This window comes from Chanos chanos, chromosome 9 (genome assembly GCF_902362185.1).
Source record: "Chanos chanos chromosome 9, fChaCha1.1, whole genome shotgun sequence".
In the NCBI taxonomy this organism is placed as follows: Eukaryota; Metazoa; Chordata; class Actinopteri; order Gonorynchiformes; family Chanidae; genus Chanos; species Chanos chanos.
In genome coordinates this window covers 285,817-301,682 of record NC_044503.1, presented here as the reverse complement: position 1 = coordinate 301,682, position 15,866 = coordinate 285,817, and the positions used below count along the sequence as shown (strand labels likewise).

General features: G+C 45.1%; 1 protein-coding gene across 1 annotated transcript in view; it reads right to left on the bottom strand.

Moving 5' to 3' along the window:
- Positions 1–12,530: 12,530 nt before the first annotated feature.
- Positions 12,531–15,866, bottom strand: part of palm1a (paralemmin 1a) — a 24,029-nt gene continuing 20,693 nt past the window's right edge. Inside the window, exons 9-10 of the mRNA XM_030784151.1 lie at positions 15,644–15,775; positions 12,531–13,114 (exon numbers count right to left, since the gene is read on the bottom strand). Of these exons, the coding sequence (XP_030640011.1) occupies positions 12,531–13,114; positions 15,644–15,775 (716 nt within the window). The remainder of the gene's footprint in view (positions 13,115–15,643; positions 15,776–15,866) is intronic.

Here is a 15,866-nt window from a genome sequence, read left to right as displayed (position 1 = left end):
TGTGTGTGTGTGTGTGTGTGTGTGTGTGTGTGTGTGTGTGTGAGCTGGGCTGTCAGTAATTACCCATGTGTGTCATAGTGAACTGTGCCCCTCTGATAAAACTGCAGCATATCAGCTTCCTGGAACAAACGGCCCCTTATGTGCTGATTGGCCAAGACCTTTTAGGGACAGCCCCTCCTCCCAATGAAGGTACATTGAGTCACTGACTGTTTTCTGGAGGGAAGGGGTCTGGGTTGGGGATCTTGTAAGTGCTGATCTAAAAGGAAATATCTGCCAAGAGAAAACTGCTCTTCTGTCTTCTCTGAGAGAGTGAAAACCAGTATGAAAAAGCTCCCTCCCAGTGACACCAGCAGAGATAGTAACAACACAGTTGACATTCTCACTGGAATCCAGCAGCCTACACAACAACACATTCACATCAATGCATTCACATCAATGCACTCACATCAATGCATTCACATCAATGCATTCACAACAACACATTCACATCAATGCATTCACATCAATGCATTCACATCAATGCATTCAAATCAATTTACTCAATAACCTGAGAAGGTGTTTTTGTGTCACACAGCGTTTTTTCACCTACAGACATTTAATCTCAGGATCAGCTAGACACCATGTTCAGTAACTGCGTTTGGTGACCAGGTTCTGAAACTGTGCCTCATTCTGACCACCTTAACCTATATGTTTTTGGGATAATAAAATAAGAAGTTGAATTTCAGTGATAGAGTTCCACTACAGTTTCAATGTTAAAATCATTAGTCAACTCAAATTCTCAGAATTTTTGGGATAAATTATGAAAACTTGAACCTTCCTCCCCATATCACCAAAAATCCATTCCAAGTTCCAAAAGTCCAAAAACCCACCTAAAGTTTTCCTTTATTCCTCTCCTGTTCTTTCTTTCTCTCTCTCGCTTTCTCCCCCTCCCTCCCCAGACAGTTTAAACATTATCACACAGATGAATAGAGCCACGCCCACCCACCAGAGGCCCCGGATGAAATGGACAGAGTGTGACTGAAAAGAGAGAATTCAAAAAAGAAAAAAGAGTAAAGCAGAGGTAAACGCCCAAACCCAGATCCAAGACCAAACTCTGACACCCAGACTCTCTTAAACAAACACTTTGTGAGGCTATGAGTGATAGAAGTGATTTTGTATAATAATGTTTAACCCTGTCTTGTCTGTATGACTGACTCAAGTTTAATCTGCACACATCAGTTTGACTCTGTATTCTGAGTTTACACACAGCTATCTAAGGCTGAGACATTACCATAACACAGTTATGGCACTGGTGGTAAAACACAGCATTATGAGGACCAAGCTTCCACATCCTGTTCCTGTCTACATATGATCACTTTGTCTCAATTAAGAAATTACACTGTGTTGAATATTGAGCTTAGATCTGAGTCTGAGTCTGTGTTCAGTGTGGTGATTATTACTCATACACATCTGTCACACCATTAGAGCTGCATTTAATGGAATCATCTCTGAAGAAAACCTGCCAACGCTGCCATCTAGTGACAGTTTTCTGTATGTTACTGTCTCTAGATGCAGGTTAATAGTGGCAACCAGGAAACACCAGAGCTGGTTTCACAACATTGACATGGAAATTGAAGAACTCATTGCCCTGACAAATGAGGCCTTCTGTGTCCGGCAGAGTGAACTCAACTGCCATGCCAAAAAGAGAAGCACATTCCAGAGGCAAGTTCAGTGCCAATCGGGGGCAGACTTAGGCATGGGTGACATGGGCAGCCGCCCAGTGCTACATCTTGCCGGGGGCAGCACGGGGCGCCTGCACAAAAAACTTCTGAATGGTGACATTTGCTTGATCGGTTTTCTGTTGCTCATTTGCATGTCATGTCAATGATATCATGTCACTGTGTGGGTCTATTAATCTTGTCGGAGTGGGTGCCCTGATTCTAGTTTGTGAGCTAGGTAAGCTACTGCCTGGGAAGGTCTCCTACTCAGAACTATGAGATGGGGAGGGGGGTGGGGTTCGGTTGACCTCAGGTCTCCCCACTGGAAGGCAGAGGTAGGGGGGAGTGGGGGAATCTGTCAAATAGTGCACCTCTAACTTTGTACAGTACTAAATCAATTAGTAAAATCAGGCACACTATAAAATGCTACCAAATAAACCATGATTCATTCATAACACTGTGAATATCTAGTTTCACAGACATATTGTTTCTTTTTTTTTCTGGTTTGTCCAAAATCGTTAAGAATAATTGTAAAGAATAAGAATAACACCAGTCTGCATCTGGGGCACTGGAAGCAGGACTTTTGGCTCTCAGAACATCTTTGTTAATCAACACTGTCCACGTTACAGCAAAAGACGGAGGAGAAGTTAACCATTGGAGCGGTGACCTAGCTTGCCTCTAATCTACAGTCTAGTTGATTTGTACAGGTAGATATATTTCTATGTGAGGTCACTTGCTTTTCTTTAGCTGATCCACATAAACTCTGAACGAGAATAAACAGAAACACGTTCTCACTAGTAAGCCAGGGAGCTCATAGCCAGTCCAATCCACATTATTTTATAATTGTAATTATTTATTTATGTGTCTTATTTTTGCATATATTTTTCTAGATTTATACAGTTTTAAATGTTATATTTATTTATTTGTGTTGTTCCAAAAGTCTGAATGAAGACTATAGTTAGTGCATGTCATGGCCCTCTGGGCTTTGCCCCTTTTCCCCCAGGCCATGGTTTTGTTTATCTTTTTGTGTGTTCCCTGGTAGGCATGCTGGTAGTGTGGCAGGAGGCAGTCAGCCCAGTTGGGTACACTGGTGCGCAGTTGTACCTGAGATTAAAAGCTCCGCCCCTCCACCTCTCCCCACCCCCCCTCTCCTTTCTTTTTTGTTTGTCTGCTTTCGGTTGCCGGGGTGGACGATGTTAATTTTGGAGGCGGCCAGCCAGACCGGCGTGGGGTTTACATTCACTGAACTTTTTTTTGGAACCCCTGATGGCTCGTATCCGTTTTCTTTTGTATTGATTAAATAAATTATATTTGTTCAAGCCTGATCCGCATTCTCTCCCCCCTTACTTATTGTTGCACTCACCTTGTGGGCATAACATGCAGAATGGTGCTTTTTTTTTGGTCCGGGGTAGGGGGGCACCATACAAGCTAGAACCACCACTGGTGCCAATGCTGGGTGAGGGGAATTAAAAACAAACAGTAACCCTCAAGATACAACATCTTGCTTACTCAACCAACACAAGGACTTTCCTTCAATGTCGCATAAGCTGTCAACAGTCATAATACTGTGGATCCAATCCTCTCTGGTCAAAATATGGTCCAAAGCCTGTGAGTACTGATGACCAAATCAAGCTTTGCTGGAGAAAATATTTTGAAGAGCCTCTCAACCCCAAAACAATGATTGAAACAGAAGCTCTTGATCAAATCCCTTAGTGGCCTATAAATGAGGTCATTGGAGGCCCACTAAGCCTGCACTTGGATCTGACCCCCCGCAGTTTATGTTCTAACTCTGAAGATCTGGAATAAGGAAGAACCAAAGGCCAAAAGTCAAACGGATGTTTCATACCTCCCACCCTGTTTCTCATCTTCATCAGTCATTCTTGATCTTAGAGGCCAAAACCTGCCCTTAGGGATCTGTGTTCTGTAAAGATGGCAGACTCTTTAACCTAAACAGGTTCAAGGTAAAGACCAAGGTTTCCATCATGTCCGTTATGGAGCTTCAGCATGTACATGGTAATGACACCTTTGCTCACACTAAACAAGATCTACAGTGCATACTCAATGCATTTGCAAAGCCATACAAGCTCCTTGGTCTGGCCCTGAACATGAAGAAGACACAAGTTCTTCACCAACCACCAATGGACAGCTCCCACTCTGTCCAATGATATGCACTGACAATGCCATTCTTGAAATTGTTGATCACTGTCCTTGCATTGGTAGCTTTCTGTTCTCCATAGTAAACAATGCAGAACTACAACATTGAATCAGATGTGCTAGTGGAGCTTTTGCCAAACTCAGGGGAAGCCTTTTTTAAGGTTGAGACATTCAGGGGAAGCCTTTTTTAAGGTTGAGACATTCAGGGGAAGCCTTTTTTAAGGTTGAGACATTCAGGGGAAGCCTTTTTTAAGGTTGAGACATTCAGGGAAAGCCTTTTTTAAGGTTGAGCCATTCAGGGGAAGCCTTTTTTAAGGTTGAGACATTCAGGGGAAGCCTTTTTTAAGGTTGAGACATTCAGGGGAAGCCTTTTTTAAGGTTGAGACATTCAGGGGAAGCCTTTTTTAAGGTTGAGACATTCAGGGGAAGACCAAGCTGCAAGGGTACAGTGCAGTCTCTCTACACACTCTACCGTATAGAGCAGAGACCAAGACAACTTAGAGTAGACCTCTCAAAGCTCTGGATTCCTATCATCAGAATTGCCTCCGAAAAATCATGCACATCAGCGGAGAAAATGTCAGAAACATAAATGTCAGTGTCTTCAAAAACATTAACGCTGTCTTCACCACCTGATCAGATGGACTGGCCATGCAGTGTCTTCCTAAGCAGATATTGTATTCCCTGCTACCTGCAGACCAGTGCAGGCCAGAGGGCTCATAGAGGTCAGAGTAATCAATACAAGGACAGCCTCAGGACTGACCTCATCAGGTGCCACCACATGGGAGGAGCCCATAAAGGACAGAACCACACAGAGGTTTAGAGCTCCTGACCGCTTGGCCAAAAACAACAAGAAAAGTATCTGGCCTTCCTAAACACCTACAAAGGCACATGGCTTTTCGGCAGGAAATCCAGAGGAAGCTCGGCTGACAGCTCATCAGGAGATTTGTCAACTCCTGGCTAAAAGGACAAGTCTGAGAAGAGATAAGCAGACTTGAGAGAGGAAACTAATGTGTCTCTTCTCCAGACTCACAGTGAGCCGCCTCCTATCCAGCACACCAACTGCTGGGTAGCCCAGGGAAAGAGCCCAAACCTGCCACACCAGAGCCCCTGCTTTGAGACCCCAACGGATCATAAGTAACATTATCCACCTGCCTCAGAGTCCACAGGCACCGTCAAAACCCTAGCACTGCACTCAAGCCACCTGAGCACCATCCCTCCAGCACCTGATCTAGACCCTTTGGCTCTTTAGCCTTGTGCTGACTTCCAAATAAAGCGAGCATGGATTCTGACACGCTTCCTAACTGGAGAAGCTCAATGTGCTTATTGTGCCCGTCCTTGGGTGTCAGCTCCTATCTAGCGTCTTTCTTGTCTTTGAAGTATCTTCCTTAGATACATTCTTTAAAATGTATTTTTTTCTATTGTGAGTGTTGCACATCATTCTGTTGTGAGTTTTATAGTATATCCTTAAGTTTTTTCTTTAAATTATGAATTTTTTTCTGTTGTGAGTTATGCACAGTCTGCTCTGCTGCCAACCATCATTTCACTGCTTACTATACATTATACCTTGGCATATGACAAATAGAACTTTGAACTTCAGCAGAGGACTATTACACGCTCATAACAGAGATCCTGGCATAGATGGGTCTCTTCCCCCTCTATAATGTTCCTATAGAGCCAGTCACCCTCAGCTCACTCAACTGATCTGGGTGCCCCAATGGTGGCTCCAGCCAGAGCAGCACAACACCCAGCAGGTGGTGGAGTGAGTGGCCATGGACCACTTCCTCCACTCTCTGCCAAAGCCAGAGAGAAGAGCAGTCAGCCTCAGCAACCCTGCTGACCCAGCTACAATGGCCAAGGCCTCAGAGTTAGCCCTAGCCACCTAGGCCCTGAAGAAGGAGACAGGAGGGGGGTAGAAAACCTCCACAGCACCCAGGAGAGGATCCTGAGAGACATGGACACCTGATGGGTGGGGCGCAGAAGTGAGCTCATGTCAGCTACCAGTTACCATCTCCTGTGGAGGAACTGATGCCTACATATCCAGGGGTCGAGTCTGGGATGAAGACCTGGCTGACTGTCTGCACCATCCAGGAGGCACCCATACCACTGACCCGCATGGTATAGATGCATGGGCAAGTTGTATAAGCCCTGTTTCACTCAGGGGGTACTGTAACCCGAGCCAGACTGTCCATCCTACCCCCTACAGAGAAGCCCACTGAGGACACCCTGCCTATCTCCTGTGTCCATGGGGATTTGAGCCATGTGCCAGCCACCATAGTTAACATTGCAGGCCCCACTGGAGTGTAGCCAACCACCATGGGCGTTGTGGCAGGCCTCATTGTTGCATTGCTTCTGGAAAAGGACTGGCTGGGATTTGAGGCCTTCTGCAGAACAGCACTCCAGCCCAAGAGCAGTTCCCAACCACCTTAACAAGGGAGGAAGAGGAAGAGGAGGAAAAAGCCTGTCCCAGCCACTCAGAACCCAGTGTTCCTGGCTGAAGAGAAGGCCAAGGAAACAGATTTGGAAGGTGAGAGAGGTTCCCCTGTGTCTAGCCCTTTGTGTGATCTATTTCAACAGATTACCTGTTCCAAAGGCTTAATCAGGGAACATTCCTGGATGAGCACCTAAAGAACTGTGGTGAGCAGGTCCAAGTGATTGTGGGGGAGCCACAACAGAGGGGACATCTGTCTTCCCAATACTTCCTGATATGCAATGGCATCCTCTACTGTGCAGCAACCAGCTGGGTAACAGAAGGACCTTCTGGTGGTGCCATGGAGCCAGACTGACGTAATGGAGCTGGCCCATGTCCACTTTATGATCAGGGACCTAGGAGCCAGCAACACAGAACAACGCATCCAGGATAGGTTCCATTGGCCGGGACTAACAGTTTAGGAACCTCTGTCACCTCTGTCCCACCTGTCAGTAAACAGCTTGACAAGTACCACTCCCCAGTCTCCTGTTCCCTCTTGCCATCATTCAGGTGCCACTCAAGTCCCAAACAATGATGGAAGACCCTTGTAGGCTCTTGTGGGTGAAACAGTGTACCATCCACAGACTGATGGCTTTGTAGAAAGGTTCAAAACAGATGATCAAAAGGATGTTCAATTTGGTGGTTCCTAAAGATGGCTGTGACTGGGACTTGGTGCTTCCCTATGTGCTTCACACCTTTCGAGAAGGTCCAGTAGAGGCCAGCTGTAAAAGAAGCATTTGATGTCCTGAAAACCACCTCGTCGAGACTGTCCTTCACCAGCCAGACCTCAGCAGGTCATTCCACATACACAAAAACAACTCTTAGACAGGCTTGGTGGCAGAATTGTCCCAGGACTTCAGCAGCAAAGAACACTCTGTTCCATTCCTTTCCTGGAAGCTATCTTTAGCCAAATAGCACTATGGAGTGGGAGGCCCTAGCCATCAAATGGACAGTCTTGGAGCACTGTAACGCTCCAAGACTGTCCATTTGCACTGCCTCAGGAGATCATTGTCACACCCAACCATGGCCAAGCAGTGCAACGTCAGAACCCCTCATGGCAACAGTGATTGCTTGGGCAAAACCCCAACAACGAAAACAGCACATGGCATTCCAAAACAGTGGCAAAAGTAGGAAACACAGCCGGTGGCTCTTCAGGAGGCAAATTCCCTCCTAGCTGAAAGGACGAGTCTGAGAAGAGATAAGGAGACTTGACAGAGGAAGCCTTTGTGTGTCTGCCCTCTTCTCCAGACTCAGAGTGACCCACATCCCAGCCAGAGTGTTGCCAGCTGGGAAGAGTCAAAGGGAAGAGCCCTCGCCTGCCACACCAGAGGCCCAGATTCAAGGCCTTGACGGACCAGTTTTCACGAGCACCATTGTCAACCTTTCACAGAGCAAACAGCCACCCTCTAAACCTAGTGCCACACTCAAGCCACTTGAGCACTCTTCCTCCAGTACTTGGTCCACAGCACTCATCTCCCAGGGTTCATAAATGGCAGACTGTCTTGTGTTGCCTCCTTCCCCTGTGTGTGTGTGTGTGTGTGTGTGTGTTTACCTTGTTGGTGCGTTCCATGCTGTGGCACAGCACTTGCCAGGGAGCAGTGTATTTCAACATTCTGCTGCCAATAGCGAGAGAATGAATTCTGAGGACAGCGGTGTGTCACACACACACACACAGTAATCAGCATTGGCTCAGAGCTGGTGTGTTCTTTCTGCTGAGTGAGAAATAACATTTTCACTTCATTAGATGTATGGGACGTAACAGGCTCCAGCCAAAAACCACACACAACAACCAAAACTTTTCAGGTAAATGCAGTCAACTGGCCTCAAATTCAGTGAAACTCCAGAAAATTACCACACAGATGTGATGAATTTTAACTTGTGAATCCTATGTTAAGTAAATTATTAACAGAGTAACTAGTGAGACAGAGACGCTGACATTTCCTGATACTCACACACTTCTGAGCTGCCCTGATACTCACCTCTGCAGAGCAAAACAACGGCTGCTGGATTTACTGAGTGCACAGGGTCGTCTACTGCCCTGGCCCTGTGGTATTGCTCTTGCAGTTTTGTGTGTGTGTGTGTGTAAAAGTGTGTGTGCGTGTGTGTGTGTTTGTGTGGATATGGGGAGAGAGTGTTAATAGTGAGGTATTTAGTGAACACTGATTGGGGTTTGAGACACAAAAGCTAGAGTGGCGTGATGGGGCCACTGTGTTTCCGCTGAATGCTGTTAGAGTGTGTGTTTGCACGTGCGCGTGTGTGCGTGTGTGTTTAGGAACAAGTGTGTGTTTGTGTGAAAAAGATAGCATGGCCTGAGACACAGAAGCAGAATGGTTGTGTCTGTGTTTATGAGTGAATGAGGATGTGTATGTTTATGTGTGACTGAGAGAGTGTATGAGTGAGAGTGTGTATGTGTGTGTGCGTGTGTGTGCTGTGTTTATGAGTGACTGTGTGCGAGTGCTGAGAGCAGAACAATTGCACTGGAATCCTGCTGACTGTCAGTACTCCAAACACACACACACACACACACAGAATTGTATGGTGTGGTCAATGAGTCTATCAATGTGAATTGTATAGTGTGGTCAGCACGGTTGTATGTCATTTATATATATATATACATATACATATATATATACATATATACATATACATACATACATACATACATACATACATACATACATATATATATATATATATATATATATATATATATATATATATATATATATATATATATATATATATATATATATATGTCTCTCTCTCTCTCTCTCTCTCACATACGTGCAGAGGGAGACAATTCTCTCACTCTCACTCTCTCTCTCACACACACACACACACACACAGAGGAATACATTTCTTTTTTTTACATTTATAAAATACATGCACATTTAAATAAAGGATCCCCAGAGGCCAGTCCCAGAGGGCATTTGGTGTGTGTGTGTGTGTGTGTGTGTGTGTGTTTATACAGCAATGCCGATGAGAAGATGCTCCAGATTACACATATATACAGTAGACAGAGCCTGTACATTACACACATATACAGTAGACAGAGCCTGTTTGTCTGGCAACAACGATACATGAACAGCATCTGATAAAAGCAGAGCAGAGGAATGAGAGCCAAGAGTACACACACACACACACACACACACACACATACACATACACATATACACACAGAAGACACTCTCACACACTTTAAACAGACATGCTGGAGAGAAAAGATGACACAGCTTTAGAAAAAGGTATGAGGTCATAGGAGAGGAGGCCATTTTACTGATAAGTAATCCACAGTTTAGTCCATTAGTCCAAAGCAGAGTGGGTGTACAGACTAATGGACACATTCCCTGGGTGCTCAGAATGAAAACAGCGATCTGTAATATTCAGAGTTTATTTACCCTCTGTGAGAACAAAATACAGCAGGAATGAGATATAACAGTATATACTTCGCCATCACACACTCACGCGCGCACGCACACACACACACACACACACACACACACACACACACACACACACACACACACACACACACACACAGACCATTGTACAGTTTTTCCAATTACAGCTATGAGCAGTGATGGGAATGCAGTGGTGTTTACAGTGCAGTTGAACAAATGGGACAAAGGGAAAGAGATCAAGTCGCTGCAAAATGTGACCCCGTTCACGGTCTCACTGTCACTTCCACTGCGTTCCTGCTCACTGAAACCAAGAGGTCTTTGTCCTCCCGCCAGTCCTAATGAAATGTTTTCATTCCATTCAATATCTTTCAAACTTGCACTGTTGAGTTTTTCCCAAAATTCCCCAGCTGGATTCTATACCAATGTGAGACTGATGCTTTTTTGGAAAAACAGAAATCTGCATATGCAAAGAACTCTCTCCTCCCTATAAGACACCACTGTCAGTCATAACTCCTCCACCGCTGTCAGTCATAACTCCTCCACCGCTGTCAGTCATAACTCCTCCACCACTGTCAGTCATAACTCCTCCACCGCTGTCAGTCATAACTCCTCCTCTGCTGTCAGTCATAACTCCTCCACCACTGTCAGTCAACTCCTCCACCGCTGTCAGTGATAACTCCTCCACCGCTGTCAGTCATAACTCCTCCTCTGCTGTCAGTCATAACTCCTCCACCACTGTCAGTCATAACTCCACCAGTGTCAGTCATAACTCCTCCACCAGTGTCAGTCATAACTCCTCCACCGCGGTCAGTCATAACTCCTCCACCACTGTCAGTCATAACTCCTCCACCACTGTCAGTCATAACTCCTCCACCGCTGTCAGTCATAACTCCTCCTCCACTGTCAGTCATAACTCCTCCACCGCTGTCAGTCATAACTCCTCCTCCACTGTCAGTCATAACTCCTCCTCTGCTGTCAGTCATAACTCCTCCACCAGTGTCAGTCATAACTCCTCCACCACTGTCAGTCATAACTCCTTCACCAGTGTCAGTCATAACTCCTCCACCACTGTCAGTCATAACTCCTCCACCACTGTCAGTCATAACTCCTCCACCGCGGTCAGTCATAACTCCTCCACCACTGTCAGTCATAACTCCTCCACCACTGTCAGTCATAACTCCTCCACCGCTGTCAGTCATAACTCCTCCTGCACTGTCAGTCATAACTCCTCCTCTGCTGTCAGTCATAACTCCTCCACCACTGTCAGTCATAACTCCTCCACCACTGTCAGTGATAACTCCTCCTCTGCTGTCAGTCATAACTCCTCCACCGCTGTCAGTCATAACTCCTCCACCAGTGTCAGTCATAACTCCTCCACCACTGTCAGTCATAACTCCTTCACCAGTGTCAGTCATAACTCCTCCACCACTGTCAGTCATAACTCTTCCACCGCGGTCAGTCATAACTCCTCCACCACTGTCAGTCATAACTCCTCCACCGCTGTCAGTCATAACTCCTCCACCGCTGTCAGTCATAACTCCTCCTCCACTGTCAGTCATAACTCCTCCACCGCTGTCAGTCATAACTCCTCCTCCACTGTCAGTCATAACTCCTCCTCTGCTGTCAGTCATAACTCCTCCACCGCTGTCAGTCATAACTCCTCCACCACTGTCAGTGATAACTCCTCCTCTGCTGTCAGTCATAACTCCTCCACCGCTGTCAGTCATAACTCCTCCACCACTGTCAGTCATAACTCCTCCACCACTGTCAGTCATAACTCCTTCACCAGTGTCAGTCATAACTCCTCCACCGCTGTCAGTCATAACTCCTCCACCACTGTCAGTCATAACTCCTCCACCGCGGTCAGTCATAACTCCTCCACCACTGTCAGTCATAACTCCTCCACCGCTGTCAGTCATAACTCCTCCACCGCTGTCAGTCATAACTCCTCCTCCACTGTCAGTCATAACTCCTCCACCAGTGTCAGTCATAACTCCTCCACCGCTGTCAGTCATAACTCCTCCATCGCTGTCAGTCATAACTCCTCCACCGCTGTCAGTCATAACTCCTCCTCCGCTGTCAGTCATAACTCCTCCACTAATGTCATTGATAACTCCTCCTCTGCTGTCAGTCATAACTCCTCCATCGCTGTCAGTCATAACTCCTCCACTGCTGTCAGTCATAACTCCTCCACTAATGTCAGTGATAACTCCTCCTCTGCTGTCAGTGATAACTCCTCCATCGCTGTCAGTCATAACTCCTCCACTGCTGTCAGCCATAACTCCTCCTCCGCTGTCAGTGATAACTCCTCCACCACTGTCAGTGATAACTCCTCCTCTGCTGTCAGTCATAACTCCTCCACCACTGTCAGTCATAACTCCTCCTCTGCTGTCAGTGATAACTCCTCCACCGCTGTCAGTCATAACTCCTCCACTGCTGTCAGCCATAACTCCTCCTCCGCTGTCAGTGATAACTCCTCCACCAGGGCCACTATGTGTCAGTCACTTCCCAAGCAACTCCTTAAGGCATCAGTGTGTGTGTGTGTGTGTGTGTGTGTGTGTGTGAGTGTGTGTGTCTTGGGGGTAGGGGTTCCCATGAATCTCTTGTTCCTGTGGCTGTTTGGACAGAGATCTGATATTTGAGAGGAGTCAGAAGGCACCTGACATCATCTGTTTAAGTCGCAACTAAATGACAAAAGCAAACAGACATTACAGTAAAATGTGGGGATAAAGTATAAACCAGGTTAAAAAGGGAATAGGGATTTGTGTAAGGTTCCTGACTACTGTTGCTGTTAAGTGTGTACTGTCAGTCTTACATGATGACACAGCATTTGCATGGCTGTTTCTTTTTGCTGAGCTCAGTAGCGCCCTCATCAGGATCAGTGGTCTGCACACTCATCTCTGGAGCCTTAGGTGGATCAGCTGTGCTCCCGTTGGGTGGGGCCTGTTCTGCCACCTCTGTTGCCGTGGTGACCTGGGTTTTGCCTTCTCCATCTTGGATGACCACCACTTCAGCTGTTACTGTCCCCTCCAGACCCAGGACCTTCTTCGTCTCATCCTCATCCTCAACGCTCTGATATCCCATGAACACCATGGTGACAGGGTGATCCTCACTGGCTCCACACATATCCACATTTAGCTCCGCCCCTCCTGCCTTGGCCTCCAATCCTGTTATCTCTTTTTTGGTGGTTGGACTTTCTGTCGCTGCTGCTGATTCCGCCTTCATGAGTGGCTCTTCCCTCTCTATGGTCTCAGACCCGGATTGTGGCATGGCTCCACCCCCTGCACTCAGGATGACCTCATCAGCTTTGTGAAGAAGGTCATCAACCTCAGATGAGCTGAGCGTGTGCACACCATTCTCCAACACTCCGTCCATCCCGCGCACTTCATGTACCACTGCAACAGAGACACACACACACACACACACACAAACACATGCAGTTAGACAATCACTGATCAGATCCTGCAGCCTCCCAGCTGTTTAATAACACCTCATTAATATTACTTAAACCAATCATAACATCATTAATATTAATGAAACCAGTCGTAACATCAACATTTTCTGCAATCGGTTTTATGGTCTGGATGGTACGTTTCTCTTTCATGTCGGGTACTTTGTGTTATCAGATACTGCTCATGATGGAGTGCTTCCCACGTGGACTATGTGTATGTGTGTGTGTGCGTGAGTGTGTGTGTCAGAGAGGGAGACAAAAACCCTGTCACTGGACTGTGTAATGGGGCTGAAGATCTAAGGAGAATGAACATTTATGGACAGGTCTGACCTAAGTCAGGACAGAGTTAAGCAGCAGAGTGGGCAGAGCACAATCAGCACCATGCAGGGAGAACAAAACCCAACATAACACAATCACAAATAACCACATACAATAACACACAATCACAAATAACCACAGACAATAACACACAACACAAATAACCACAGACAATAACACACAACACAAATAACCACAGACAATAACACAACACAAATAACCACAGACAATAACACACAATCACAAATAACCACAGACAATAACACACAACACAAATAACCACAGACAATAACACACAACACAAATAACCACAGACAATAACACACAGTCACAAATAACCACAGACAATAACACACAGTCACAAATAACCACAGACAATAACACACAACACAAATAACCACAGACAATAACACATAACACAAATAACCACAGACAATAACAGACAGTCACAAATAACCACAGACAATAACACACAATCACAAATAACCACAGACAATAACACACAGTCACAAATAACCACAGACAATAACACACAATCACAAATAACCACAGACAATAACACACAACACAAATAACCACAGACAATAACACACAACACAAATAACCACAGACAATAACACACAGTCACAAATAACCACAGACAATAACACACAATCACAAATAACCACAGACAATAACACACAATCACAAATAACCACAGACAATAACACACAACACAAATAACCACAGACAATAACACACAATCACAAATAACCACAGACAATAACACATAACACAAATAACCACAGACAATAACACACAATCACAAATAACCACAGACAATAACACACAATCACAAATAACCACAGACAATAACACACAACACAAATAACCACAGACAATAACACACAATCACAAATAACCACAGACAATAACACATAACACAAATAACCACAGACAATAACACATAACACAGATAACCACAGACAATAACACACAATCACAAATAACCACAGACAATAACACACAACACAAATAACCACAGACAATAACACACAATCACAAATAACCACAGACAATAACACACAATCACAAATAACCACAGACAATAACACATAACACAAATAACCACAGACAATAACACACAATCACAAATAACCACAGACAATAACACACAGTCACAAATAACCACAGACAATAACACGACACAAATAACCACAGACAATAACACACAACACAAATAACCACAGACAATAACACACAACACAAATAACCACAGACAATAACACACAAACACAAATAACCACAGACAATAACACACAACACAAATAACCACAGACAATAACACACAATCACAAATAACCACAGACAATAACACACAACACAAATAACCACAGACAATAACACACAACACAAATAACCACAGACAATAACACACAATCACAAATAACCACAGACAATAACACACAACACAAATAACCACAGACAATAACACACAATCACAAATAACCACAGACAATAACACACAATCACAAATAACCACAGACAATAACACACAATCACAAATAACCACAGACAATAACACACAGTCACAAATAACCACAGACAATAAAAGATCAAATCTGGCCTCAGTTTAATCTGGAATTAGAACCTCCTGTAAAGAAATCCAGCGGTCCTGCAGCCGCCAGGCAGAGCGGAGGGATGTGGCTCAGTGTTTGTGGGTTCATGAAATTAAGACAAGCCTTAAAATGAATACATGAAAATCAACACAAAACCTCCAAGATTTTCTGTAAAAATGTCTGAAACGTAAGGCAGCGTGTTGGGACCAGGGCAGGATGTTCACCCTGAGGGTGTTGGTGCTGTGGCCATGCTGAGCTGAGCGTGTTACCCTTTACGAGAAGTGACACCCAGATTAACCAAACATTCACCTCTTAAAATCACCCATATTCTGAGAGAGTAAGAAGAAAATTGAATTACTGCCCATTTTAACCACAGTTATCTTTTATACCAAACCGGGAAAACTGTAGATTTAGTTGATGCTATATATTGATTTTGTATTTTTTTCTAGGCCTGGAGTGGAGTTGTCTTTGGGTAAGAAAACTCTCACTTCTCGTAAGGCTGATCTGCTCCACCTATAACGGTGAAACCGTAAGTGCACCACAAACATTGCGGTCACCTTTCTGCTCGTCCTCGTACACTTTGACCCCGTGTTTGGACAGGTCTTTGGGAAGTTGCGTGCTGGTCGATAAGACTTTGGTTTGACCCATCACCATGTCTCTCTCCACAGTGATCTCTACTGAGTACATGGCTGAGTCATCAACGAAAGCACATGGTCAGAGTCCTGCATAGCCTCTCTCTCTCTCTCTCTCACACACACACACACACACACACACACACAC